This window comes from Phoenix dactylifera, chromosome 9 (genome assembly GCF_051530095.1).
Source record: "Phoenix dactylifera cultivar Ajwa chromosome 9, Ajwa_hap1_PhDact_Kaust_v1.1, whole genome shotgun sequence".
NCBI lineage: Eukaryota > Viridiplantae > Streptophyta > Magnoliopsida > Arecales > Arecaceae > Phoenix > Phoenix dactylifera.
In genome coordinates this window covers 2,243,329-2,269,869 of record NC_143198.1, presented here as the reverse complement: position 1 = coordinate 2,269,869, position 26,541 = coordinate 2,243,329, and the positions used below count along the sequence as shown (strand labels likewise).

Below are 26,541 nucleotides of genomic sequence, written 5' to 3'. Positions count from 1 at the left end.
GCTCAGTGGACGGTGCGTAGGGGACAGCAGCTCAGATGACGACGTCCCCAAGGCACGCTCTTGCTCTCAAATCTGCCAAAAAGAGAGAGGGTTTTGATCCCTAGAGGAGGTTAAAACACGAGCGAAGGAATCCGTAAATTTGAGATAGAAATAGAAAAAATCCTATGATAGATTGTTGTTTTTTTATAAAATAAATAAATGATTCATATAAATCAAATATAAATATATTCAAAAAAAAAAAGGTTAAAAGACAATAAACTTCAAAACCACTCCTTCTTTGACTCAAAAGATATATCCGAAGTGATTGGTTATGTCTAAGACTAGTTAATTCATAATTTTATTGATCTCTCTACAGATGAATTTAATTTAGAAAATCATATGGTTCTATTTTGAAGCAAGAAGTGGCACCTATTCCTTCAAGGTGTTTTTCTGAATCCAGCGAATAATTCTGGCCGAATGTGACAGGCCTTGTACATGGAGGATGGAACCCAACATGAGACACCATCAACACGCCCCCTCGATCGTAAATCTGGCCCCGTTTTCCGAGATATATTGGCACCATTATTATAGGCAGTGAGCTTAATTAAATACTCTAGTTGTGTTCCATCACCATGTTATTGGGATTGGGATGGAGGAGCAAGGACGAAGGAGACCAAAAGATGGGGCCCTTTTTTGCCTCTTTAATTAGATACTTTGGTGGCTCGGCTCGAGGGAAAGGACGTTAAATGGCCGCTTTATCACGTGGCTAGGCGAAATCTTGGAACCGTGTTTAGATGCGAGAGTAGATGGGCTCGAGTGTACGGATAAATTCCGAGACCGGCCACCATTCGCATGCATGGGTTGTATGTTTCCTCAAAATGATACGTACTTTTAGGAAGCTTGACAACATCATTTTGTTAAATCATTTGGCAAGTCTGTTTGTTTGTTTGTTTGTTTGAATTCTATATATTGAAGTTGCCTTGGATGCTCGCTTTGGATGGAATTCCCTTGCATATTGCAAGTGGGACTTCTTTCCTTCTTCTTTTTTTTTCCCCCTTAAAATAATAATAATAACATGAATGATATAATACTAAATTTGACATCTTTACACTTTATGATGAAGAGTAATCTTGTTATAAAGAATAAAGAGATTTGGATAGATGGATGTTGCTGGATCATATCTAAGATCCTCTATGCATCATATAGAGGTGTGTTTAATCTTACATCAGTTATTCGTAGATAGATTTTAGGTACTTATACAGGATCAAGAAATTCAAATAATACTTTCTGCCTAGTCATTTTGGATGAGGTTTTAGGTTGTTACAAATGGTATCAGAGCAGATTCAACCCATAATCTATGTCAACTAAAAGACAATGTAGCATGAATCTATTGAGGGCCAATTGTGATGTTTGTAATTAGATTTAAATGTATTTGAATCTTTAGCCTAACAAGAACGTTAGTACTTAAACGAGAAGAGTATGCGAGGACCTATATAAGTATGTGTTTAGTCCTACATTAGTTATTATTATTGTAAATTCTATTTAGAGTTTTCTTTTTTTTTTTTTCTTCTTTCTCTAAGAAGGGAGGCTCCAAATCGGGCCGTCTGGCCTTTATGAAGAATCAAGAAGAATTTACGGTGGAGGTAATTGATAGATGGGAGGTCACAGAAGCAGGGGATGCAATGTAAATACCCACATTACCTAGCATTACAAAAAAGCTGAGGAGACTAGACAAAATTTCAATGCAATATCAACATTTATGACTATATTGCTGAGGTGAGATACCTAGAAAGGGACAAATTGTGACTGGTTGTCCTCATCTGGTCATGGGTCCATGTCCATTTAGGGATGAAAATGAAGCAACCAGCCAGTAGCCATTGGATACTTCGCAGGAATTCACCATTGGATCACCACTTATGCTCTGAAATCTGCCAGGAGGATGCATAATAGGGTTGATTCATTCAAATGAGGGTAAATCCTCCTTTTACACAAAAAATACAACCTCTATCCATGATACAAAGTTCATTTTCTTTATATATATATATAGGACATGTACCTTTGAATGCATTAGGGGTAACGGGCATCCAACTTTATTTGAATTACTTCAAAGATTCCCTTGAAGAGAGGTGCTGCACCTGTGCGGGTCCCTTCTTGTCAGCTCACAGTCTCTAGGCATGCTCGGATTTGGTAATCTCACGGCAGGTACACTGATCTCCCAGTCTATAACCGGAGTGGAGTGCTCGCTTTGGGTGGTATGTGGACCAGCCACCAAGTTAATACGCTTGAAGTTGTTAGGTCTGTATATTAGGATTTGGAAAAGAATACTCTCTGCTAATCGAGCTTCATTTAGATGGGGATCGAAGGTGCCATAGCCGTTTTGGTAAAGTTGTTGCAAGTTATTACTTTTGATTTGGATTTAAATCATATATTTTTTTGTAATAAAAGAAAAATTATCTAGATATCTTCTAATTCAGGATCAGTTTTATTTAATGTCCTATGAGTTTAACAAGTTTCAAAGTGATCTTTAAACTTACTTAAAAAGTTCAAAACAGTTTCGAGTCCCATTTAGCATACAATCATAAGGTGGAATGATTTTATCTACTTTGAAAAAAAAAGACCTATTTATTAACAAATACACTCTTTTCTCCTTTTCCTATCATTTCTTGCTCCCACTACATTCTTCTCTTCCAACATCTCATTCCCTCTAAATTCTATGGCTCTTCTCATCCTTTTTCTTAACCGGTTTCACTCAAGCTCTCCATCCACTCCTACCGCCTTATCTTCCAACACCTTTTCTCTAAACTTGGCCACTATCCTTATCTCTTCATTTTATTCTCCTTTTCATCTAATTTGGTCCTAAGCTCCACCCACTCTCGCCACCTCCTTATTTTCTAATGCTGCCTCCTCCTCCTTTTTAAATACTGTCATGCTCCTTATTCTTTGTTTTCATCTAACCTGATCTCCGAGTCCCACCCACTCCTCTTCTCATCCCTCCTCCTCAATGACCTCCACCTTGGTCTCCTTTTCCTCCTCTCCCGCATCGTCGGCCTCCTCTTCTTTGCTTCTACCGCCCCTGCCATGCTGCACCTTCAATCTCGTTTACGGCGTATCCTATACCATCCTCTCTATTGCTGTCATTAGCTTTGTCTCCTATTCTATCTTCATATAGTCATGCATTGCATGGAGATCAAAGACCATAGTACCGACTTCAACTCTACCACTTCCGACCATGGTGCCATTAAAATGTGCTACCAAAACAAAATATTTTATCCTAAAAAATTCCACATTACCATTGCAGGATGGAGTCTTATGGTGGGCCCAGGTAAACAAAGACGGACATCAATTGAGTAATGCCATGGTTTGCAGCTTGATCACAATGACAATTTTATAACTATGTCAATTTATTTAAATCCATTTATACATGAATCTCAAACTTACAATAGCCTCAGATGACCCTTATTTCATAGGATATAACCTTTGCTATTATAACACAAATAAAAAATCGACCATTCATTATTTGTTCCCAAGCCTCATGTTTCCTGAAAAAAAAAAAGAAGCCCAATCCTGAAAAACCTGCTCACAGTGGGAGTACATTTGTGTAATTGGAGATCAGAAACTTCAGTTCAGGGCCACATTACCTTGAGCCCAGAGCTCTGTCTAACTGCAAAAGCCCCAAGAGCCCATCACATTCCTATCCATCCATCAACAATTTAAAGCGAACCCAAAGCTAATTCTTAAGGAAACTCAAAGGTTACTCCTCCCCTTAGAACCATTTTTTTTTAAAAAAAAAGAGAAAAGGAAAAAGAAAAAGGTCACTCTTCCTTTTACCTCACTAAAACCTCCATTAGCAACCCTCATTGCAGCATGATTCCCCTGTTCGCAGTTGGATCCGAGTCGAGGGCATTTCAGTACTTCAAACTCAGTGAGAGAAGGTTACAGGAGAGTAGTGACTGGAGATTGACACAGTGCAGAGTCCACCGCGAAGGTCTTATCACCTCTCTCTCTCTCTCTCTCTCTTTCGCGTTTTAAAACCCCATCACGAGCCGGGGAATTTGCATCATCATCATAACGCCAACCAGCGGCGAGAGCGGCTCCTGATGGACGACCACAGAGAAAGCTGGCGGCCGGAGCCCTCCGCCCTCCGGCCGCCGGAGGCCCCCCGAGACCCGATGGAGTTCCTCTCCCGCTCCTGGAGCGCCTCCGCCTTAGAAGTCTCCAAGGCCCTCGGCCCCCCTCTCCCCTCGCCGCCTGGGGCGATCCTGGAGGACGCCGCCGGCGAGCTGGAGGAGGCCTCCGTCGGTGGGAACCCCTTCTCCTTCGCTCCCTCCGCCACCTCGCAGCTCGTCATGGAGAGGATAATGTCGCAGTCGGTGAGTTGGTGCCCCAAAAGAGTTGCGAAACAGGGGAGGAGTTGGGTACTTGTTTGGTTTATTTCCTTCAGAACTGGATTTTTTTTCTGGATTTTTGCATATAAATGGATTGGTGTTGGTTCCTCCCACTTCTTTCTTAATGCTTTACAGTGGTAAAGGTTTTTACTTTGTCTATTTTTTAAATAATATCCATGAATCGTGGCAGAGTTTTCCCATCCATTTTATCAAAACGAAAAAAGCATTCTTTTTCTCCCTTTGCTTGTTTACATTTCTTGTTTCTTCCATTTAGATCGACCTTATAGTGGCTTTTTTCTTGTATTTTTATTCATTTCTCTTACATTTTTCATTCATTTGTACTATGATTCAACAGCTTTTTTTAAATTGTTTACTTAAACTTAAAAAAATATTTACAGAATCTTTATACAATACCTTCCTTTGTTCTGAAGTTCTTTTATTTAAAGCAGAGCTATTTTTACTTTTATGTTCCATGGGTTCTAACAGGTGCTCTGCTTATTTTCTCGGTGGCATCAGAGCATAACGCATTATTCCTCCACAGATTCTTAGAACATTGGCAAGTGAATCCAGAGGAAAACAGACATTTTATTTGTCAACAGCTATTAACTCTCGTTGAAATTTTAAATTCTTAGAAATGTTTCTCTTAAGCTTTTCTCTTGGATTCTTCTGAGTTTACCTTAGATCATTGCACCTATTCAAACTTTTTTTAGTAAACCTGCAGTCCTAGAGACTTCCAAAACTACAAAAAGATTATATTTTTTTTCTTTATTTTTCACTGTTCAAAATCTAATCTTCTCCCTACTTTGTTCTCTTGCCCTGTTTCTTTCTAAACAGCAGGAAGTGTCACCACTCGCATCAGGGCGTTTATCCCACAGCAGCGGGCCTCTGAATGGCGGCCAGAGCGGCGGATCCCTCTCCGATAGTCCTCCCGTCTCCCCTTCGGACATCGACGACGTTAAGGTCTCCTCCCCTGCTTTCCTTTCTCTCTCAAACTTTTATAATTTCTTATCTTTAGAAAAGCGTTGCTTGTTTTCTTTCTGTTTGCTTATTTTTGTTTAGTATACTGTTTGTTCCTTCTTTAGAAAAATAAAATTGTTTCTTTGAAATCTGGAGCGCTGAAGACAACGCGACCAAATCTCAGGCTCTCTAATAAGTAAAAATTTTCCGCGAGCGAGAGAGAGAGAGAGAGAGAGAGAGAGAGAGAGAGAGTCCTGCCTTTCTCTTGTCCCAATAAAGCACCTGACATTTCTTTCGCCAGGCTTGTAATTAAATGAACCACCCCCTTTCTTTAAGAGCCTGTGAGCTTTTGGCTCTCTGTTTTCTTGCCATTTTTAGTCCCTTTAGCGAGTCTTACCAATGTAGTCCTGCCTCGACACGAACAAGTTCCCAATCTTCATCTCAAAATGCCCCTATAATTAATCTCTCCTTCATCGTAATTTTCTTGTAATTCACGGAATACTCCCTGGATCATCCTTTTTACCTTTTGTATTAAGACAGAGCTGGTTTTTGTCCTCGGGGGTCAAAGTCAAAGTTTGCGTGAAGAGAACTGTGGGTTTTTTGGGCATTGGGATAGATCCAGAGGTGTGTTGTCGTCATAGATCCTGTCCTTTTTTTGTCTTGTAGCTCTGTGAGCTTAGCTTGTGCTGGGCTTTGGGCTGTTGTTTAGCTCTGTTGGACGCAAGAAGCTCTGGTTCTTCTGCAGAGCTGTCTCCTCTCTGTCCCAGTTAAACAAGACACCCCAGTCAGTGATTGCCCCCTTACTGCCTTAATGCCCGAGCCTGCCCATTACTTTTATCTTAGTTCAGAGAGTGATTCCTTCTTTATACGGCTCATGCCCCCTGCCATCCCTGAGGTCACCAAGTCTCTCTCACCATCTTCATGATTCCTTTGGTTTCCAATAGAGAAAAGGCACTTTATTAGTAGTTATCAAACATTCATTTGTGAAAAAATTTGGCTAGCATCAATTAATCTCTCTAATAAGCTGGGAATAATCCCATGCCTGAAGAATGGAATGTAAGGATAAAAAGATGGTATTCTGGTAGTAGTATAGTAGAGCGCTTGCAATGAAGTAATCACTTCACTTGCAATGGATTAGCTGCAGTTGTGCCGAGCTGGCAACACGCCGAAGCTCCAAGCGTATAGAGGGAGCAGCAAGACGGTGGGGAGGTGGCTCAAGGACAGGAGGGAGAAGAAGAAAGAGGAGACTCGGGCCCACAATGCCCAGCTCCATGCTGCCGTCTCGGTGGCCGCCGTCGCTGCGGCGGTTGCGGCGATCGCAGCCGCCACCGCCGCCACCTCGGGGTCGGGCAAGGACGACCGTGCCACCAGGACCGACATGGCGGTGGCGTCTGCTGCAACCCTTGTGGCCGCGCACTGTGTTGAGGCTGCCGAGTCCATGGGGGCCGAGCGCGAGCACCTGGCGTCGGTCGTCGGTTCTGCTGTTAACGTCCGGAACCCTGGGGATATCATCACTCTCACTGCTGCTGCGGCCACTGGTAAGTGTAATTCTTGTTGCAGAGATATCCTCCATGGGCTGTTATTGGAGAAATAAGATTTGTTCTGGGTTGGCAGCACTGCGAGGGGCGGCGACATTGAAGGCCAGGGCGCTTAAAGAGGTATGGAACATAGCGGCCGTCATCCCGGTGGAGAAGGGAGGGATGGGAGGCCACCACGACCATCGCCACCACAAGCAACACAAGGAATTGGATAGCAATGGAAGCAGTTTCAGTGATGAGCTTGTACAGGACGAGGAGAACTTCCTTGGCCTCTGCAGCCAGGAGCTTCTCGCCCGGGGGACCGAGCTTCTCAAACGCACCCGGAAAGGTCTGCAGTCGCTGCCAACCTTCTCGTTAACGATTGAAGTTAAAAAGAGTCCCAGGGAAGGATTGGCATTGATATTTTTTGTGTTTGATGATTATAATTAATTGCAGGCGCGCTTCATTGGAAGGTCGTCTCGGTGTACATCAATCGCATGGGCCTGGTAAGGTGGTTGTGTAAAGCTTGCTACCGTTTGTTTCTCACTGTCATCATTCTCGCTCCAAGATGTTTTAAGTTATATTTTGTCCTGCCGAGTCTGCAGGTAATGCTTAAGATGAAGAGCAGGCATGTTGCTGGAACCATCACCAAGAAGAAAAAGAGTTAGTCTCACACAAGTGATTAATGAAGGTCAAGTATTGCAGGTCTATTTCCTTTGCATGGACTGATGACGATGCTCCGGCATTGTTTGCTGCAGGCGTGGTTATGGAGGTTCGCAGGGATATCCAAGCATGGCCGGGCCGACACTTGCTGGAAGGCGGAGAGCAACGGCGCTACTTTGGACTGAGGACGGCGGAGCGCCGGGTCATCGAGTTCGAATGCAGGAGCCAGAGGGAGTATGAGATGTGGACGCAGGGAGTATCCCGCCTCCTCAACATTGCCAGCGAGAGGAAGCACCTCGCCTGACCGGGGAGAGCTGCCTGCAGACCATCAAAGTGATCAGCCATTTGCTTAGCTAATGGCCCAAACTGAAAACTAATGGCTTGGCGAGGAATTTTTGTAATCAAAGAAATGTGTGAAGTGGGCTCCATCTGCCATTGTAGAAAAAGAAAAGGAGAAGTGAATCAAATCAACCACTGGGGGTTCTTTTGTGGATTTGCTTTTGCTGTTTGGTTTTTGTTATGCAAGTGATACTGTACAAATACTAGCAGCAGGAAAAAGGGGACCATGTTCAGCTCTTAAACAGTTGCGGCCGGGAAGAATCTTTGACTGCAGAAAAGCAAACAGTTTAGTTCTTGAAAAGAGCACGACTGTGTGGGCTCCTCTCTATGTTCTTGATCTGCCAAAGGAAATCAGTCTATTTTGGCTCTTTATACATGATTCCACATTGAGGAATAATCTCAAACATGCAAGTACTTCATATGTAAAATTATAATACCCTCTTCCATAGCAATACAGTATTTCAATTCAAAGACCGTCCATAACTACAAGGCCACTCTCAGAACCACATTACAATTTGATTACAGTTATGTTAAAGCATACAGGCAAAAACTGTTATCATGATCAACTTGAAGACTATGCACTTATATAAGGTTCGGTATCCATGGCAGTTGAAGGTAGGAAGAAGCCCGATAGAGGTGTCGAACTGCTCATGAATCACTAGCACTAAAGGCTGTTAACAGAGCCATTAATGGAGGCGTCGAGCTGCTCATGAATCACTAGCACCGAAGGCTGTGAGCAGAGCCATGAAAAGGTTGACGATGTCAAGATACAGAGAAATGGCAGCACAGACATAATCGTCGTAGCTGTGGCGCTTGATCAGGTTGTCGGTGTCGTAGATGATGAAACCAGAAAAAATAAGCGCCGCCAAGCACCCATAGATCGTCGTTCCGACCTTTCCAAATGGGATGAAAATCTGCAGGAGCATAGCTAAGATGCTCAGCCCCAGGTCATAAAGAAAGGAATTGGGAGAGCTAAAGCTTGGCATGGTCCACTGACCTGGATGAAGCAGTATATCATCAACACCAGAAGGGCTGCAAACAAGAATGGCCCTAGGAAGTTGAAATCATGGCCTCTTTTGGCAGCCCAGAATGTGTATAGTGTGAGCCCAATAACAACAACAACCGTCAGAGATGCAGCTTCCAGTATAACTTTTCCTGTGCCAAAATCGAAACAAATCACATAATGGATATGGTAAACCTAGAATGTCAACAGCATCATGCAATTCTGCTGCAGAGCTGTGTCCAAGTAGCAATTTCAAGGCTCAAAGACATTAAAAGATCAAAAAACATCAACAAAGTTGATAAGGACTTACTCATACAAAGCCAGTTTGAACAATGAAATGAAGAAAAGAAAATAAAATAACTAAGAATGTAATATAACACCATCCTGCACATTTGACATCCACAGTGACCTTCTCTGGTGGATCTCTCTCTGTTCAAGGTACCCTTCTCATATGGCAGCCTCACTCTACTTCACCAGGTTGGACTTTCTCTATGGCCAGTCTCTTTGGTCTTTCTAGGTCGCCCTTCGCAGAGGCATCTTAGACTCTTATTTACTTCCCTTGGATGCTCATTGTTAATTCATGTAGATTATGGAATCCATGAACCAAAATTATCTGTCCATCATGCATTCATGCAGGTAAAAAACCCTAGCTTGTGAATTGAGTCACAACTATATTTTCTTATGTGGGCCCCTCTAGCAATTGCTTTATGCATGGTTGCATTTCCTTATTATGCCAAGACAGCTTCTCTTTTTCGATTTATGAGAACCCCTTGACAGCCACCAAGGTGGTAGCCTAGTGGTACTGGGCAGCAATTCTAACCACAAGGTCTCAAGTTCGAATCGCTGCGGCGACGATTAAATTGTGGACCGGAGCTCACTACTTTGGCCACTGCTTGGACTTGTGGTGTAGGACCGCTCTTGAACCGCTAGTAGCCGGGGTGGTGCCGGGTGTGACGTACTCACACGTGGGACTCGAGCCAGAGCTCAGAGGAGTAGCTGAGCCGGGCCCACGGGTGGGGAGGGTATGAGTAAAACCGGTCGGGGTGCCCAACACACGGCCATTTCTGCCCGCATCGAACATTCTCCTGGCGGGACGGGGGCCCAGTGGGGGCTGCTACGCGGGGGTGGGCTTGTCCCTTCCTCCCCCCTACCCCTTTTCTTTAGCAAAAAAAAAAAAAAAAAAAAAAAAAACCCCTTGACAGTCTCCATTCTTGACTTTAATTTGGTGCTCAGGGCACCAACAACTCAAGGGAAACAAAGATCATGTGTTCATCTCACTACAACCCTATTTATATTCAACTCTGAATGCATTCATTGTTTTGATGAGTAAGGCAAATTCATGGGAACCACTTCATAGTGTAAGTTTACTTGTCAAACAAAAAGATTCTGGATACGGTCCCATTAAGTGTATTTTAAGATATAGGATCTTTTTTGAATACTATAATATAAGTTACTCCACCATGTATATTCAAGTGTTGAACGAGTATATAATTTTGATGGCTAACCAAAATTTTAGAAGCCAAAGCTTCATGATTGCAAGCCATTAGAGGTAATTTTAAACACGAAGGCATTGAATATTGCTAGTCAAACAACCCAAAATTTTATATAGAATTCTATGTTTTTATCATTTTAATTAAGCACCAGCACTAAATCTGTAATGCATTGGTGTCAATTATGTTTTATTAAATCATACAGTTCTCATCGTGTTCTTTCTATTCTATTTTCGTAGAACTTCACGACTCCACAGACATTTAAAAACAAATGATGCATCTTGATTGCGATGAAATACATCACTTATAGGTGTTTGCTTATTCTTCTATTTTCTCCTCCCAAAACTCAATAGCATTTACATTCCAACTACATCAGTTTCCTTCTCCAACTCAATATATAGAAATGTCGGATTCCGAAATATAAATGTTATATATTAAGTTTTAGTGGTGCTCTTTGTCCATTACACTCTCTATATAAAAATTTTTATTGTCGTTTTGTATTCTGTTTTCTTACTACCTCATAATTCAAAGAATATTTAGAATAATAATCTGATTACATTGTTTCCTTCTCAAATTCAAAATAACAAAGTAGAAGAATTCCCTTTGCGACAAACCTAACACAAAAACAGGCACCAAAATGATTGTTTTCTTCCTCTGCTCATGGGATTTCTTTCAGCAGGAAGACAAATATGAATGCAAATTGAAAATAGTTTTCTCCTTACCGCTCCTTGTTGCGCATGCCAACCCGACCGTGAGGCTGATGCAGACCGTGAACAGCATGAGGAGAATCAGATTTATCGGATGGCGCTGCCGGAAGTATATCATCGGCAACATAACTGTTCCACGGAGGGGAACCATCATCAAAATCACAGCTTCTTTTGCTAAAACTCATCAAGATATCTAAATTGGATGGGATTCCGCAAAAATTACCGAAGAATGGCGCGATGATGATTAGAATAAAGACGGCCAATGAGGCAGGGGTATGGGCGAGGAGGAAGCGGGAGATGGCTGGGACAAAGATGACGACGCAGGCGACAGCGATGGTGAGCAGAATCTGGATGACGACGATGGTGTAGACCTTTCGAACGAAGGCCCACCGAATCTGTGGGTTCTCCATCATGTTGGGGTATAGAGCGCCGCCGCCCACCCCAGCCTCGATGTCGTGCTGCTTGTTCTTCACCATCTCGTGCTCGTCGGGCGGTTCTTCCAAGAGGCGAATAGGATTGACGGGCGGTGGCCCAAGGGATCGGATTGGAATCGGGAGAAGGGGAGGAGAGGGGAATTGGGGTTTGGAGGGAGGCGGTTGAAAGGATGGTGGAGGGGCGGAAGAGAGGGGTGGGGAAGCCCGGCCACCGGTCGCGCAAACGAAAGGGACGCGGGTTTCTATTTATATGGAGTTTCGCTTGAGAATTAGACCGTTACGAACCAACTGATGGTTGTGGTCTTCGCGGATGGTGGTGGATCATGCAGTGCTACGTGCAGGGAAGATCGTCGTGGCCTCTGCTTCTGTTACCTCTGGGATGGCCAGGGACATCTGGGGTACTTCCTCCGCTGAGATAGCGCCCAAGTTCGCCCTGGTTTCTTGGGTACCCCCACCCCTTGGTCATCTCAAGGTAAATTTTGATGGTAGTAGGCTGGTGGATGGTGTCTCTGGAGGTGTGGGATTTGTGATCAGAGACTGTGGGGGTAGACTGATAGCCGCTGGGGGCCGCAGCATTTCAGGACCTACCGTTGTCGGGGCAGAGTTGTGTGCTGCTTGGGAGGGCCTATCCTTTGCGAGGAGGGCTCTCGGTGCTGTCCGGGTGTTTCTCGAGGGAGACTCCTCGGCGGTGATCGACTGGATTCAGGGGGTGGATAGGTTCGGTGATGGCCATCCACTTATCCTTGAGACTAGGAGACTGGCTCAGGAGATGGGTGACTTTCATGCTGCACATGTGTATCGGGAGGCGAACAGAGCGGCTGACTGGGTCGCCTCCTATGTTGCCCGGCACTCGGGAGGGTTTCTTTGGACATCAGTAGCTGAGTGTCCTACCCCGTTGTTGTCTTTACTTTCTTTTGATATGGCCGCATGTACTCAAGCTAGAGATATATGAATTGCCGTTTTCACCAAAAAAAAAAAAAAAAAACCAACTGATGGTAGGGACGCGGTTGTATCTTTAGCGCGAAAGAAGGATTCACCATCCGACCGTCGAGATTACTTTGAAATTTGTGCAGATACATGAATTCCATAGCCCATTTTTATCGAAAATTTTACTCTACCATAACATAAGTATCATGAGTTCCAATCACGTAGGCGGATAAAATAGTAGAAATGATATATCCGATCCTTCTCAAACCTTGCAGTAGTAAGCCTTGCTCATCAGGACACCTCTTTCAAAACATGCTCGATCTGATATCATAAATCAACATATAATCTCATCCTAATATATTCCTCATGAGTCATGATGCAACCTAGCATTGTCACCGCCTGCCTCTTTACACTGTTCTAGAGGAAGAAAAGCACAGAATTTTGGAATATAACAGATCGGCGAAACAGAATGAGAAGCAGAAAAATGCATTGTGAAAGCCACAGGAAAGGAATTTTAATCAATCTGTCCCAGATCACTGTATCACCACAGAAAATTCTACTCTTGGCAAACTTTCCACACAATTAAGAAATAAAAACAGGGCAGAAAACTGGACAGGACTGCATGACCTTGATACTCATTAGGAAGACAATATACAATTTTAATATCAGATAACATCTGAACTTGTAAATAGCAAATGTTAATTTGAATTCATAGCATATGTTAATTTGATATTACATAGTTGGTCGGCTAACTGTGTTTATTTCAACTATCAGCTGCTCGAAATAGAGTAAGCAGAGAAAGAAACAGGTTGATAATATCAAGATACAGAGCAACAGCAGCCCATATATATTCATCGTAGGAATAGCGCTTAATCAAGTTGTCCGTGTCATAAATGATGTATCCAGCAAAAATGATTGCAGCCAACCCTCCATATATCATGACAGAAATCTTTCCCAGTGGGAAAAACATCTGCAAGACAAGCAGATACGCACCCAATTGTTAAAAATATGCACAGATAAAATAAAAGAATGACACAAAATGGAGTAATAGCCTAATGGGTCTCGTTTACCTGGATGAGAGCAAACACCAGCAATACTAAAACAGCAGCAAACAGGAAGGGGCCAAGGAAGTTGAAGTCATGGCCTCTCCTTGCTGCCCAGAATGTGTAGAGAGTAAGACTAACAACCACCACTGCGGTAAGAATAGCAGCTTCCAAAATGACCTTCCCTGTTCGCAGCTAAGAACTATTAGCATCAAGATTGCACACCTTTACAATGCCAAAATCCAATACATGCTAGAAAAAAAGGATTTCTGAGCCTCTTACAAAGATCTAACGACTTATACTAAAAAATTAGAAATTCTACTTTAATATGGGATTTATAATTCTAAAAGACATAGTGAAGTAATTTCAATACAGAAAATCCAGCAACTGTCTTACGGCTCATTGTCACAAAAAAAAAAAAAGATCTTACAGCAGATACAACAGGACATCAGACCACTGCAAGCTATTGGATCAACCCACAACATATTGTATTAATATTCTATGTAACTATAAGTTCTTAATGTATCTTCACCATTTTAATCTCTCTCTCCTTGTTCACCTACGCATACATTCATGCATTAACGGACATAGGCCTTAAGCCTTCAATTAAGATAGAATGGTGGGTACAACTAAATCCAGTTTCACTAGAGCCGGTCAACCATGTGATAGCTGATCAATGTTGAAGTATAAAGTTATCCTTCAAATGTTGGCGCCCACAATGTTAGCTAACCAATCTGCAGCACTATCGGAAGTAGAGGTGAAAATTTAACTTGTATGAAGCTCAATCACCAAACTTTCGATGCTTTCAGCCAGATTCAGTCGTACATGGGTGCACACACACACATATATATAGAGAGAGAGGAGGGAGGGAGGAAGGAAGAAAAGCAGAGACGGAGAGAGAGATGGACAGTCTTTAGCATTTCCAAAGAAGTATAATTAGCCCCTAAATTTCTAATCATTCTGAAGAGATATGGCTTATGTTTCAAGTATCAGCTTATGGTTATATAATACTGAGAGAATTCTTTACAAGCAGAATACCCTCAAGTCTGCTGTTGAGGAACGTTAAACAACATCCTCCTACCTAAAGTTTGCAACTTCATACAACTGACGGCCACCTGCCTACTGCTGATCTAAGCATCATTTTTCCTTGATAAGAGAGTGCTATCTCTACCTCACAAGAAACCATGAGTAGGCATGAAAGCACCTTCTCATATTGAGACAAGGATTTGTTTCACTTCATATGTCAAATTATTATGATGAAATTCTTTCAAGAAGCAAATGCTTTTTTCAATTGAAATAGATCCTAACTGTTATTTATTTACTTTTGGTTGATGGGACTCTTAACTCTCAGTTGCAAATATCTATGCTAGCCAGTTGACTAATAAGCTTTAAAAGGATATTAATGAAAGCTATAGCAATTAAAACCCCCATCACCCCCTGCCCTCACCTCCTCCCCGCCCCGTGCCAAACCCCCCAAAAAAAGTCCCAATTGACCAATCTCCTAAATCAAAACCCGATTTTGACATAACATTTCAGGTCATAGAGCATCCCCAGAAGGAGGCTTCAAAACAATCATCTAAACATCCAACTTTTGAACAACTGAAAGTGCATTATTTAAACTCTTCTTATCAAAAATACAAAGGAAAAGGGTGGCCCAGTGCTAAGTTCGCACCACTATAGGATCTGAAGAGGGTCAAATATATGCAGCCTTACCCGTGGAAAAATTATTTTCGAGGTCACAATAAAACAACCTTACGGTTGCGCCAAGGCTCACTCTCAACTTGAATTATCAAGAACAGTTTTAGTAAAATCCTCTTTCAAGGAATTCAATCAAGTTGTTGGTGTCATGAACTATTACTAGATTAGGGTTTCTTTCCAAATCCATAATCAATTCCCATTCCAGCAACAATTTTCCATACAATATAACAAAAAATTGGAGTCTATCCACCTTATCAATCTATGAAAAAGATTCCTTTCCACCAATAAAAATAGGACAAGGAATTAGATGTTACCACTCGTGAACGCGCATGTCAATCCAACGGCGAAGCTTATCGACACCGTGAACAAACCGAGGAGAAGAAAATTCACCGGATGCCGCTGGTGATAGTAATACAGCGGACATAAAACTGTAGAAATTCCACAAAAATTGATTTCCCCCTTGTTTAGATAAAAGCCAGAGGAACAGAGTAAAAAAATAATGTAAGAAATGCCATAAAAACCGGAAATTAAAGAAAAATTCATAAAAGATACCAATGAAAGGGAGAATCAAGAGAAAGATGTAGAGGCCGAGGCCGGCTGCGGAAGAGACAAAGAAGTGTGAGATGGGCCGGACGGCGACGACGACGGAGGCGACGGCGACGGTGAGCGCCATCTGGGCGGTCAGGATCACGTAGATCTTCCTGATGAACGCCCACCGGAGCTCCGGGCTCTCCAGCATCATCGGGTAGAGCAGCCGCGGCCCGGCCTCGACGTCCCCATCCTTCCCGTACGACGGACGATGCCACATCCTCTCGATCGAAATCGCTCGCACCCAGCGAGATCACAATCTCGAAGAAGACTAGGTTTCTCTCGCCGATCGGGCGAGGATTTCTATCTTAGGGTTAGGGTTTTCAATTGGCGACGAAGGTAAGAAGGGAAGACCAGGAAGGCAATGGCAGGAGGGAACAGGTATACGTAGGCCCCGTGGCCACGATAGACGTTGACGTGCTTACTTCGCTGTGGGTTTTGAAACAGTGAATAGATACCTATCCAAAGGGAACGATACACGTGTCCGTTTTAAAGGTCGGGCCCACGGATGATGAATCTTTGAAGGCTGATTGCTGTTTGGACGGAGCGTAACAGAGCCGGTTGTCCGCTAAATACTTCGCCTGAAAGGAACGCAAGGGGGCAACGGGGTTGCGGTTGTCATTCCGCGAGTTTCAGAACAGGAAACTAACTGAGCGATCGGACGGATGCGATTTCTCAGCGACCAACTTTGGGGATATCCATGTAATAGCGAGATATTGTGACCCATTTAGGTTGCTCAAGCCATATGCCGCCTCCTTCACTGTCCACCGCTCGAAAGAAGTTTTTTGGACATATTTTATAGCCACCCCTCCATCCTTAGGCCACTTTTTTTTTACTTTGTGGCAGCTGTTGTACTTTTTTTTTTAGTATGTATCCTACTAAATATTTAAAATTACATGAATACCCTCCTAAAATTGATATTTATATGTATATTCTTATAAAATACTTGTTTTGCGTATACACCCTTTATTTTTTTTTGTTGCATATATGCCCACACCATCTAACCCCGTTAAAAAATTAGCGGTTTAAAATTAAAAATAACTAAAATATGCTTAATGGATAGATATGCAAATGAAAATATTTATAAGGGTATATATGCACATAATACTTTGAGAGGGTATTTATGTAATTCACATATTTAGGAGGGTTTGCATGCAAAAAAATCTAATTAATTTTTTTTATTTCAATCTGTTTTAATACTCGGATTCGTCTAGTATCTACTCCTCAATGTTTTCTATAAAAAATATTGCTTAAAAAAATTGATTCGACAATTAGATAATAAAAATAGTTGTGAAAGTTCTTTCACTAATTATGAAATTATTCTACGTTATTTCTCTTTATTTATAACAATATCTATATCTTATTTTCATCGAAACATAGCTTATAATATTTATTATTAGAGATGCACATATGAGGGCATATATTAGAATATAGAAAAGATTGGAATCTTTCAAAGGCACACGATAGATTGCAATGATCAAAATTTCTTGCTATTGCTATACTCATAGATGAAACAACATCAATCATCTCCAAGCAAAATCATTCAAGGATTTCGAACTTTTCAAACTTATTCACAATCTCCACGACTATGTAGCAAAAGGCCACCCTACACAAATCCGAGTGTTAAAACAGATTGAAATAAAAAAAATAAAATTATAATTTTTTGCATGTAAACTCTGCTACATATATAAAATTACATGAATATTTTCACAAAATATTATTTGCATATTTATCCTTATAAATATTTTCTTTTTTATATATATCCATTAAGAATATTTCAGTTATTTTTAATTTTAAACTGCTAATTTTTTGACGGCGTTATATGGTGTGGGCACATATGCAAGAAAAATAAAATAAAAGATATATATATATATATATATGAAATAAATATTTTATAAAATTATATATATAAATATTAATGTTAAAAAAGTATTCATGTAAATTTTAATATTTAAGAGAGTATGCAAGGATGGGGAAAAAAAAAAAAACTTTTGCGGAGTGCAGGAGCTTTATGGCATAGCCGTTGGCCGTTAAGCGGGCCCACAGCCGAGTAAAGGTGGCAGGAGTGGGAGAGAAAGAGATGTAGGCGAATAATTGCCGTCCAAATGAACTAAATACGTAACATTAATGTAGGCCGCCGGGGTGCCGAGTTTTTGAGGTAGGGAGGCTCCCGGCGGCCGGTTTGGCCACCAGGCAACGACAGTGGCCGGCAGCTTTGACTGAGGAATCACAGATTGTAGTTGAGGACCGGAGGGAAGAGAGAGAGAGATTTGTGATAGCGGAGAGATAAGGGAAGGAGAGAAGGACAAAGAAAAGGAGGGAGGCTTGCTCCTAATTCAAGTCGGGAAGGAATCCCTTTTTTTAGATGGAGATAAAGTCCGTCTCCTGCTCAACCTCCGATGAGTTTCTTCACCTATCAAATCCCACGCCACCCTTCTTCATGAAGTATCTTAGCTGTTTCTCTCTCTCTCTCTCTCTCTCCCCTTTCCCCATTTATTTCTTCCTACAAGATGGCTGAGCCCCTCTTTTTGTTTTTATTTCTTCTCTCTTTCTCTCTACCCACCATGTTCGCTCAACCGACATCGAGCTGGATCTCTTGACCAAGCTGGCCCAGAGGATTATGGCTCGATTTCGGCCGATCTGAAGGACTAGTTTTCATAGCTAGCCTTGATATGTGATATGTTGCAGTGTTGCACGGGTGGTTGGGTATTATCACTGCCATCGCAAGGGTAGGCTCATGACCCACCAGGGGACAAAGGAGGAGGAGAGAAGAGAGCAGATGGGATGGAGGGAGAAAGGGGCAGAGGGGGCTCCCGGGCCACAGAGGGGCAGAGGGCTGAGGAGCCCAAGTGGGGCCAGTGGTGACTACTAGAGATAGGGTTTCTTCGAGGAAAGAAAACCATGGTTTTTGTTTACTTTGAAATAATCAGTGATGTTACAAGGAACTTAAAGTCCCATTAATTAGCGGTTCACAATCTTGCAATTAGTAGACTCAAGCTTCGTCTCAAGCTTTATTAAAAGCAGCATTGGCTTTATTTTAAATCTTGCAATTAATAAAGCTTCCCACTTTGATTTATATTCTTTTACAAAAGAATGATGCTTCTAGCCTTCTAACTAAAAAAGATTGGACAGAGTCTATGCCACACCGGGGTGGGTTCAGTGTTCCTCTGACTATCAGGTCCGTCACCTGCCGAGGATTGCATCCGACCATTGCCCCTTACTGGTTAGTACTGATGCAGTTGTCTTTTTTCGCTCCCCCTTTAGATTTGAGAAGTTTTGGACATGTTATCCACGGTCTTGGGAGATTGTGAGGGAGGCATGGGGCGTACCGGTGAGAGGGGATGCTATGTATCGTGTGTCTTGCCGATTGGAGCTGACGAAAAGAAGGTTGAGAAGGTGGAACCGTGAGGAGGTAGGGAATATTTTTAGGAGGATTGAGGAGTCTGAGGAGGCCATTGCCAAGTTACAGGCTCAGGAGGCTGTGGAGGGAAGTTTGGCAGATGAGGAGATGGGGGAGCTTAGGTCACTTCTAGCCCTGCATGATTCCCTTTTGAGACGGCAGGAGATCTTATGGAGACAGAAATCGAGGGTACAGTAGATCCAGGAGGGGGACCGGAATACTAGATTTTTCCACCAGACGGCAGTGATTAGGAGGCATCGGAACAGGATCAGGGCGATCAGGGATGAGGATGGGCAGCTAGTGGAGGACCCAGATATGATTCGTAGGGTGTTGGAGGGTTTTTTCATGGCCAGATGGTCTGAGCAGACGGGCACCGTGACTTCAGAGGGTATTGTGCCACCACTGATACGGGTGGCGGAGGAGGATACAGCAGCACTGATTAGGCTGGTATCGGAGAGGGAGATTCGGAGGTGATGTGGTCCCTTGAGGGGGACAAGGCGCCCGGTCCGGATGACTTTCCACCGTTTTTTTTCGGAGGTACTGGATGATTGTGGGACAGACTGTGACGGCGACCATATAGCAGTATTTCAGCACAGCCGTGATGTCTATAGATTGGCAGAGGACCCTAGTCACCCTGATACCGAAGCGACAGGATGCTTCTGAGCCGAGTCACTTTCGCCCGATCAGTCTGTGTACGACCTTGTACAAGGCGACGGCGAAGTTACTAGCCTTGAGATTGAGGGATATTCTACCGAGACTGATCAGCCCGGAGCAGGGGGCTTTTGTGGGAGGGCGGAGTATCACAGATAATGTCCTTATTGCTCAGGAATTTATGTTTGATCTTGGTAGGGCCTCGAGTAGGATGAGTTTGATGGGGATCAAGCTTGACATGGAGAGAGCATATGATAGAATGAGATGGGATTTTGCGCAGCAGTCCTTGCAGGAATTTGGCTTTCCTGAGGTATGGATCAGATGGGTTATGGGGTGCATCAGAGCCCCCTCCTTTGCTATCCTGGTAAATGGATCGCCATCACGGTATTTTGTGTCTTTTGGTGGATTGCGTCATGGATGCCCCCTCTCTCCATTGTTGTTTATTATATGCGCAGATGCACTTTCCCGGGCCCTTCGGCATGCAGTGATCTCCCAGGAGCTGGAGGTTTATAGGCCGGTGGCGGAGGCCACACCGATTTCGCATTTGCTCTTCGCCGATGATTGTCTCTTGTTAGCCCGGGCGACTAGGCAGGCTGCTCGGATTATTTGGAGGATTCTTCGAGATTATTGTTCTATGTCTGGTCAACAGGTTAACTTATCTAAGTCAGCAATTATTTTCAGCCCGAGGACCAAACTGACTGTGAAGACCTTCATTTTGGAGATTCTGGGAGTGGGTGAGCAGGAGGGCACGTTGAGGTATTTGGGAGTACCGATCTCCGGTCAGCGCCTACGCAGTAGTGATTGCTCTTCCCTCGAGCTCAGTATCAGACACAGGCTGGAGGGCTGACAGATACACTCACTCTCCATGATGGGCAGGATTACTCTGGTACGGTCAGTTCTTTCCTCGATCCCTGTCTACCTACTATCTAATTCTCTTATCCCAGTAGCGACAGTGAGGAAAATTGAGCAGATCTGTAGGAACTTTATTTAGGGGAGGAACGGAGGCAGGGGGCATCCCTCTTATGGCATGGGAGGTTGTATGTCAGCCAACGAGATATGGTGGTTTGGGGGTGCAGTCCTTGGTGGCGAGACGGGAGGTCCTAGCGGCACGGCACGCTGCTAGAGTTGTGTTGGAGCCTAGTGGCATATGGTCTTCACTGATGAGGGCCAAGTATGGCGTCCTAGTGCCTGGGGCCCATCTGGACGTTGCCATTCACCGGTCTGAAGGGAGATTTGTGCTAGGGCAGGGTTGGTGCTTCCCGCGATTAGATGGGCCATTGGAGATGGTCGGTCCATTGATGTGTTGGAGGATTGCTGGGTGACGGAGCAGCCTATCAGTAGATTACCGGTTATAGTGGATACGTCGAGGTTAGCTGGCCTCAGGGTCAGAGATCTGATGGAGCCAGGGGGTGATCGCTGGAGGATGGAGTTGATCAGAGAGACTTTTGGGGAGCAGTTGGCAGAGATGATCCTGGCCCTACATATCCCTGCCCGAGAGGGGCTGGATAGACTAGTCTGGATGCCGTCAGGGCGATCGCAGGTGCGAGCCAGGGATATTCACACTTTTTTGAGCCGAGAGCCAGCCCGGCAGATAGAGGGAGAATGAATTTGGAAGATGCGGATTCACCCGCGGGTGGCACTCTTCATCTGGAAGGTGGCATGGGGCTGCCTACCGACCAGGAGCTTGCTAGTACGGCGAGGTATGAGGATCACTCAGTGTTGTGAGGAGTGCACGGAGACCGAGGAGACGATTGATCATGCTCTTCTGCAGTGTCCCAAAGCTAGGGAGATTTGGCGCCTATCACCATCCTTATTACCCCACTCAGTCGAGTCGACACAGGATTTGATTCACTGGTTGAGGGTTTCCATGAGGAGGCCTAGCACTGTTGCGGCCGGCATTTGCTGGGTATATTTGGTTTATTCTATTTGGTTGGACAGGAATGCTGGCATCTTTGAGGGCAGGCGATTACCCCCACGAAGGGTGGTGGACAGAGCCATGCTTTATGCCAGGGAGGTTACTATAGCTGCCATTAGCTTCACTTCTGAGATGGCCAGGGACACCTGGGGTACTCTTTCAGCTGTCACAGCGCCCAGGTTCGCCCTAGTTTTTTGGGTATCCCCACCCCTTGGTCATCTCAAAGTGAATTTTGATGGTAGTATGTCGGTGGACGGGGTGTCAGGAGGAGCTGGCTTTGTTATCAGAGACTATCTGGGTAGGCTGATTGCTGCTGGTGGATGCCGTACGCAGGGATTTACCGCAGTTGTGGCAGAGTTGCGGGCAGCCTGGGAGGGCATAGCCTATGCGAGGCGGGTACTCCGTGCTGAGCATATATGTCTTGAGGGAGATTCCTCTGTGGTGATCGATTGGATTCGAGGAGTGGACAGATATGGTGATGGTCATCCCCTCATTCGTGAGATGCGGCGATTGGCTCAGGAGCTGAGCGACTTCCAGGCTTCACATGTTTTTCGGGAGGCGAACAGTATGGCAGACTGGGTTGCCTCTTTTGTTGCCCGGCATTCCGGGGAGATCATATGGACATCTGTAGGAGATATTCCTCCCACCTTTTACTATTTGCTTTCCTTTGATATGGCTGGATGTACTCAAGTTAGAGTTATATGAAATGCCGTTTCTATCAAAAAAAAAAAAAAAAAAAAAAAAAAAAAAAACGTGCTTACTTGTTGCAGGCTCTCTTTTGCTGCCGATAATAGCTGTCAGAAGTGATGCAAGCACCATCCTCAAAGCACTATTTGCTTTGTTCCACGCTTTGAATTTTCTTTAGTTCTTTGTCAAAATAAAAATGCTCCCCGGTTAATAGAAAGAAACTCCTAACCGTAGAAGGTTGCATGGTCAAAAAAACAACCCCGTTGTTATGGACCCATTGAGGCGAATGGTACTACCACACCGTTTTAAAACTCGATGATCCAACTGTGGGATTATCCGATTTAGAACAAACTGATGGTTTCCATGGTTGGACCATTTATAAGATTGCTCAACTCTGAATAAATAATCCAATCAAAAACTTGGTGGTTCTTCTTTGAGGTTTTTATCTCTCCCACCCTAGAAAAACTTTGGACCAAGTTTTTAAGTGAATCCATGATCCAAATTAACTTAGTTTCCAGAAATGCTCTTCAAAAGAGTTTTCCTCGGCTGATGCACGGAGCAAAGCTTGGGCTGGTCAAATGGACTGGGCCAGGCGGGCCTTCACATTAGGCAACATAGATAAATCCGACGCACTGGAATCTGATGCCGGTTTTGGCTCATCCTCAAGTAATTCTTTCACTTTAGTAAAGATGTGGCTTTGCCGGTGCAATTAGAAAAGAATATAGCAATGGAGGTGAACTGGGGCAATTTGCTTTTGAAAAGCAGTAATGTAGCTATATAGGCACCCTAGCTGCCCACAACCATGCTTCCTACCACCTTGCGGTTCATCGAAGCCGGTCGGAGAGGCATGGCAGCCGTACCCATCTCTGACTCTCCGGCCCCCTTGAGCCTCGGTTCTGCTTGGTGGAGTCTCAACTCCTTTGTGGAATCTGCGTTCGAGAGCGCAATGCTCGGAGAGTGGGAAGATGCGGCAGATCTGTACAACCGCTTCGAGGAAGTCCGGGTCGCCACGATCATCCGGACTGGTGACACCTTGCTGCACTTGGCCGTGTCGAGCCGAGTGGAAGGCAACGTGAAGCTGCTCACGGGCCGTATCCCCAGATATCGCAGCAGAAAAATCCTGGGGATGGGGAACAAGAGCGGCGACACGCCACTGCACCTGGCTGCCGCCCTCGGGATGAGGAAGGCGTGCTTGGACATGGCCAGGCGGTGCCCCGAGCTGTTGACCCAGGTTCGCAATGAGCACGGTGAGACGCCCCTCTTTAAGGCCGCGCGCCACGGCCAGAGGGAAACCTTCCGCGCCATGCAACGTGCCGCCCTCGCCGCAGGTAGCAGCCTCTTCGACCTAGGCTGCTGCCGGAAATCTGGCGGCGACACCGTCCTCCACGTTGCCTTGCTCGAGGAGCACTATGGTACGTAAAGATTAGCTGCGATGCCACAGGCATGCATTAATATTGTCACAAATCTAGGAAACTGATGAATTCACTCCATCTCAATTTTTGGTAGGATCGAGGAGCCCAGAACCTCCAAAATATAAGTAGAAGAATTAAAAAAAAGGCAAAAGGAGAAGGAAAAATAATTTAAAAAAAAGGAACAACGACAATAGGAAGAAAGGGTAGATAGAAAATTCCACCAGGTCCATATATAGCATGCACTGTGGAGCTTGGGGCGCCTTCATTCGCGAAATTTTCTTCTCTGGAAATGTATGTGTTGCTAGGATATTTTGAAATATGGCGGGGAAATTTCTCATGATAACCGTATACAGTCAGTACGAATGATCTGCATCCAAAAAAATAGTTTATTTGGTATTTTTAATTTTTTTTTTACATGTATACCTTCCAAAATATTCAAAATTGTGGAAATATCCTCGTAACGTTGTTATTTGCGTATACCCTCATAAAATACTTCTTTTGCATGTATACCTTTATTTTTCTTTCTTTTTTATATATATAGCTACACCATCGAATGCCATTAAAAAATAAATAATTTAAATTTAAAATGGCTAAAATATCCTTACAGGTAGGCGCACACACACAAAAAAAAAGAGGATACACGTGCAAATAGCAACTTTGCAAGGATATTCATACAATTACGTATATTTAGGAGGGTGTGCACTTAAAAAATTTTAATAAAAAATAATCAAAATTCAGTAAAAATAATTCAATTGCTCTTAATATAAAAAGATGACAAAAAAATATTAATATTATTATGTCACATGATCTCATATTAATATTAACTCTTGTAGAATGAATCGAGTTTTTACAAAATTATTGCCTCAAAAACAAATAACAACTTAACATTTACAAATAACTAAAAAATATTTTACTAATTTAAGCATCTATAATTAATTTAAATTTGGTATGCTTTAATTTTTTAAAAATAATAAAGAATATATAGATGTCATATAATTAATAATGATAATTATATCAAAATCAAATGGAGAATAGCATTACCAAAATGATTACTTAATATTCTAATTGGACTAAGTCATGATCCTAAAAAAAAATGACAATGTGGCTCAATTTTTTTTTTGACTTGTCGATCCAACTAAATCATAAAAGACTTAACAAATTCTAGCCAAGTTTTAATTTTTTAATAGATTTTATGAATACATATCCTTCTAAATATGAGAAATTACATGAATACCTTCATAAAGTTACTATTTGTGTGTATACCCTTGTAACTTTTTTTTGCATATCTACCTAAAAAGGTATTTTAGTTATTTTAGTTGTAAACCGTTTATTTTTAACGATGTACATATGAAAAAAAAGGATGTACATATAAATAGTAATTTTACAAGGGTAATCATGCAATTTTATATATTTAGGAGGGTATATATACATACAAAAAAATACTTATGAAAATTGATCAAGTTGGATTATTGATCTACCTAAATAGTTGGCTAACTCTTGAATTGGACCACCAAGTCCCCATTTCGGATGGCTAATTAGAGGCCACCGACTTAATCGTGATTTGATGATAAATATGTTCGATCCAATCCAAATAGGATGCTGCTTAAGTCTGATCACCAAGTGTTCAAATAACAAGCAAGTTGCGACATATCTTCATATCCAATTGTGTTTGCCTTGATTTTGTTCATTGATATAAACATTTCCCGCCCTACTTGCATGTGATTAGCATCTTCTCATGCATATCTTTTGCAAAAATGTTTTAGTAACCAAAGAAGATGCACATACTAGGCATTGAAGCCTGAAAGGGCATGTATATATATATATGTATATATGCACAAATACATACATACATACATACATATATATATATATATATATATTGAAGAATATAATATATTGTTAAATAATTAAAAAATCCATTATCTAGCTATTATCTCGGTGATGATGGATCTTTCCAATGTTAATTTAATTAAAATATAACTCTTTCAAATCCAATCATCATAATAATAATAAAAATCCTATGGACGGTTTGAACGACCCCCTCTGTTTTTCATTTTTTTAAAGAGAGAGAAGGAATGAATGCGATTGTTATAGCAGGCATTATTTTATTCTGAAGTATCCAATCATGACCTATGTAACTGTCACTGCGTATCTGACGATGGTAACTAATAATTTTAGTGGTGCCTGTCATAACGGTCAAACTTTTTGATATTATTTACTGAATGGCGTACGGTATGGTGCACAGATTTGGCTCTGGAGATCGTTCGATGCTGGCCCTTCCTGGCTAACTACCGCAACGAGAAGGGAGAGTTGCCTATCCATATCTTAGCCAGCAAGCCTTCTACTTTTCGGAGCGGAGTTCCCTTCAAAAATTTATTTGATGTTCTTATTTACCGCTGTGAGTCTCTCCCTCTATCTATCTATCTGGCTAGCTAACTAGATTTGGCTCCACTTGAGCATATCTCTATTTAGATTCAGTTAGGTCCAGATTAAACAATGGAGATCCCATGTCAATGATATGAGGTGTTGAATGTGATCTATTTACTTAGATGCCAAAAATCATGTGATTTAAAAACCTCTAGTCTATGCATCAGATGGTCAAAAAATTAGGCGGTCTAAATAATATCAAATTGTATATATTTTTTTTTTATCACTTGATGCATAGGTTAGGAGTCTCCAAATTATATAGTTTTTGGTATGTATTTTAGAGATAGTAAATAATATCCAACGGCTTAGATCATCGATA

The 26,541-nt window shown here is 42.7% G+C and overlaps 4 protein-coding genes across 7 annotated transcripts; 2 read left to right on the top strand and 2 right to left on the bottom strand.

Moving 5' to 3' along the window:
- The first annotated feature begins 2,923 nt into the window (after nt 1-2,923).
- Nucleotides 2,924-7,994, top strand: LOC103704506 (VAN3-binding protein). Of its 4 annotated transcripts, none has more exons than XM_008787830.6 (7): nt 2,924-4,349; nt 5,202-5,324; nt 6,466-6,859; nt 6,936-7,187; nt 7,295-7,344; nt 7,444-7,501; nt 7,597-7,994. In XM_008787830.6, exons 1-7 carry the CDS (start codon nt 4,077-4,079, stop codon nt 7,803-7,805), a joined length of 1,359 nt encoding a protein of 452 aa, XP_008786052.3. In that variant the 5' UTR covers nt 2,924-4,076; the 3' UTR covers nt 7,806-7,994. The 4 variants fall into 4 exon arrangements, with proteins under 4 accessions (XP_008786052.3, XP_008786051.3, XP_008786050.3 ...); XM_008787829.6 differs by having other exon boundaries at nt 5,199-5,324; XM_008787828.6 differs by having other exon boundaries at nt 2,925-4,349; nt 6,460-6,859.
- Nucleotides 7,995-8,138: 144 nt separating this feature from the next.
- On the bottom strand, nt 8,139-11,761 carry LOC103704507 (protein LIFEGUARD 2-like). Its single transcript, XM_008787831.5, has 4 exons — nt 11,264-11,761; nt 11,056-11,169; nt 8,838-8,995; nt 8,139-8,754 (listed from the first exon to the last, which is right to left on the bottom strand). The coding sequence occupies exons 1-4, from the start codon at nt 11,514-11,516 to the stop codon at nt 8,548-8,550; spliced, it is 732 nt and encodes a 243-aa protein (XP_008786053.4). The 5' UTR covers nt 11,517-11,761; the 3' UTR covers nt 8,139-8,547.
- Nucleotides 11,762-13,083: 1,322 nt separating this feature from the next.
- Nucleotides 13,084-16,088, bottom strand: LOC103704508 (protein LIFEGUARD 4-like). Its single transcript, XM_008787832.6, has 4 exons — nt 15,695-16,088; nt 15,457-15,570; nt 13,472-13,629; nt 13,084-13,371 (listed from the first exon to the last, which is right to left on the bottom strand). The coding sequence occupies exons 1-4, from the start codon at nt 15,948-15,950 to the stop codon at nt 13,165-13,167; spliced, it is 735 nt and encodes a 244-aa protein (XP_008786054.3). The 5' UTR covers nt 15,951-16,088; the 3' UTR covers nt 13,084-13,164.
- Nucleotides 16,089-23,230: 7,142 nt separating this feature from the next.
- Nucleotides 23,231-23,803, top strand: LOC120104548 (uncharacterized). The gene has a single exon (XM_039115853.3). The coding sequence runs from the start codon at nt 23,231-23,233 to the stop codon at nt 23,801-23,803; it is 573 nt and encodes a 190-aa protein (XP_038971781.3).
- The last annotated feature ends 2,738 nt before the right edge of the window (nt 23,804-26,541 follow it).